General features: G+C 36.9%; 1 protein-coding gene across 1 annotated transcript in view; it reads right to left on the minus strand.

Annotated features, from left to right (window-relative positions):
- Window positions 1–313, minus strand: part of LOC107670568 (tetratricopeptide repeat protein 36-like) — a 3,107-nt gene extending 2,794 nt beyond the window's left edge. Inside the window, exon 1 of the mRNA XM_016463207.1 lies at window positions 151–313. Within this exon, the coding sequence (XP_016318693.1) occupies window positions 151–256 (106 nt within the window). The 5' untranslated portion in view covers window positions 257–313. The remainder of the gene's footprint in view (window positions 1–150) is intronic.
- Window positions 314–2,999: the final 2,686 nt, after the last annotated feature.

Genomic DNA, 2,999 nt, shown 5'->3' on the forward strand with positions numbered 1-2,999 from the left:
AAGTAAACTGTGACATCTATCTATCTATCTATCTATCTATCTATCTATCTATCTATCTATCTATCGCAATATAACATTAAGTGAGAGACTACTGGTCATCATCATACACAAACTTTGCATATGTTATCTAATTATGGACCTTCATCTTACCATTGTCTGTCAGCTCATCTTCTTGATTTAATCCAGGGATATCTCCAAAAGGGCTGCTAGGGTTAAAGATGACCTGTAAAACTGCTCTGTCATGAGCTGAGGCCATTTTGCTCTAGACAGTGGACTAAGATCCAAAATGATGCTTTTTTTAAAGTTGCCTACATTTTTATGGGAATAGAGGCGTTCCCTGCATAACTCTTTCCAATGCTCCACACTAGCCAATCAGATAAGGGGGTGGAAGCAGGACTTTGAGATGGTCTGTGTTTGATTAAGTCAGCTGTGGGATGTTGAGGATCTGAAAGCATGACATGCATGCTGCTCTGTTGAAATCATTGTGACTTCAGACTTCCCTGGATAGATGAGATATATATATATATATATATACAAAACCATTAAATTGTACCTCCTCACTGTACATAACGCTGAAAGTTCCCATCTTCTAGGTGAACATCCTGTCATTCTTGTTATTCTTGCCAGAGATTTTCGTCAACATCACATCTGATGTTTCTTTTGTGATGCAGCAGGGGAAAATATCTTTGCGATGATGATCTGTGATGTCCTCACAAGCAGCATTCATGACATTCAACTTAGTTATCTGATCTTGTGCCTTCTAGTCATACACTTTCCATCCCCATGCTGAAATATCTGATTCAGGAAGGGGAGTATGGTGGAAGAAACTCTAGTGTTATCCTTTCATGCTCAGCAAACCATTTCCCAACAATGTTGCTGCTGTGAAAGTTGACATTATCCCACATAATTATGTCATTTGACAAATCTGGTCTAAGTAAATCTCTTTCGTGTTCTGGTAAGTGTATAGTGTACTCAAGAAGGCCATCTGTCCAGAGTGTTTCCCCAGCCTGCGACCCGAGACGCTGGGATAGGCTTCAGCATCCTAGCAACCTAGAGGACAGGCGGTTTGGAAAATGGATGGATGAATGGATGGTTTACATAGATTCAATAAATAAAGCATGATTTTGGGACCTTAGTTTATTTGAGCTTATTACAGATTTAAAATGTCATATCCGTAGAAATTCCTTAGAAGATATTTTGAAGAATGTTGGTAGACAAACAGTTGAAGATAGCCATTGACTTCCCTAGTACGGAAAAATAACTAAATACTATAGAAGTCAGTGGCTACCAGCAACTGTTTCACTATCAACATTCTTCAAAATATCTTATTTTGTTCAACAGAAGAAATAAACTCTTACAGTTTGGAACAACATGAGGGTGAGTAAATTATGACAGAACTTACATTTTTGGGTGAACTATCCCTTTAAGCATTGCCCACTGGCCATGTAGGCGATTCTTGCCTTCACCTGAAGTAGCTGGTGGGAAATATTCGCGTTATATTCGAGCTCCTTTCAGAGCCACATGAGGGCAGCAGACACCTTTTCATTTTTAGTCAGGCCTGACCGCCATTAGTACTCCTTTATGGATGAGACGTTTTTCAGTTACACCGAGTTTAAAGTTAGTTTGCATAAAACATGAATAATACAAATATGACAACTCAAATAAAAGGGAAACTTTATTTATTTTTATTTTTTGTCAACAATTTTTAATCAAACTGTCTTACAGTCCCTACATTCTGTCCTCGCCTTTAGCACACATAAACTGAACTGCTGATAAAGACACCTGTCAATGTTTATGAACACATATTGCAGAGTTATACAAAGCATGCTTCATATATATATATATATATATATATATATATATATATATATATGTGTGTGTGTGTGTGTGTGTGTGTGTGTGTGTGTGTGTGTGTGTGTAAATGCATTTTGCAAAAGGTCAGTTTCCGAACAATTTGCTGCATCCTACAAATGACTAATATGAAATAGCTGAGGTAATGTCAAGCACAAATTGCAATGCTCAGAAAAACAACCACCTGAATCTGGATGCATTTGTATTATAGACATTAAATCATCATGACCTCTTCTGTATTTATACTCTCCATTTAGCTATACAGTCATAAGTCAGCAATTAACACCAACCGAATTTACTATTGCACTGGGGGACACACTATGTGATTTCTCAAGCGTAGTTCAATGAAATGACTTGAGCTCAGCATGTACATGTTCTCTGTATTTATACCCCTGTTCTGTTTGAGAGGCATGGCAGGGGGATCTTTGGATCAGATCACTCCCTGACCACCTTGTAAAAAACACTGATGATGACAAATGAACATGGAACAGAAATCACGTCCCCTTGCCCCTCTACAACTGATCTGCTCAACTTCTGCACATCACTTGCGCATAAATTAGCATGCATTTACATAGCAAAGCCTGTTAGATTCAATCTCTTATTCAAAGTAGACCAGCTTCTCTCTATTAGAAGCAGAGACTGTTACAATGTGACATGCATCGGTTTTCAACCGTGGGAAGCTTGCAGGTTTAATAAAATTATATGAAAAGCATATATTTCCTTTTTTATGAGCAGATGGATATAAATATCATATGCAATACAATATAAAATAACAATACAATACAATTCAATATAATAATACAATACAAAAAAATACAAAATTACATTTAAATTTTAATTTATGTGTGTGTGTGTGTGTGTGTGTGTGTGTGTATAACAACAAAATGCGTCCTAGCACTTCCAGCACTTCCAATATTCCAAAACTCATAAAAAGTGTTCCTTTATAGGTTAGCTCATTCTTTCAATTGATATGTGTTCAGAGTGAGCCTGACTATCACTGTATTTATTTCCAAGGCATTTTACTGTATGGTTTTGAGAAAACTAAAAGCAAAATCACCCCAAACAACAAAATGCGTCCTTGCACTTGCACTGTGTCCCATTTTCCAACACTCATAAAAAGTGTTCCTTTATAGGTTAGCTCATTCTTT

The sequence above is a fragment of the Sinocyclocheilus anshuiensis genome, unplaced genomic scaffold (assembly GCF_001515605.1).
Source record: "Sinocyclocheilus anshuiensis isolate Anshui unplaced genomic scaffold, SAMN03320099.WGS_v1.1 scaffold140, whole genome shotgun sequence".
NCBI classification, from domain to species: Eukaryota; Metazoa; Chordata; class Actinopteri; order Cypriniformes; family Cyprinidae; genus Sinocyclocheilus; species Sinocyclocheilus anshuiensis.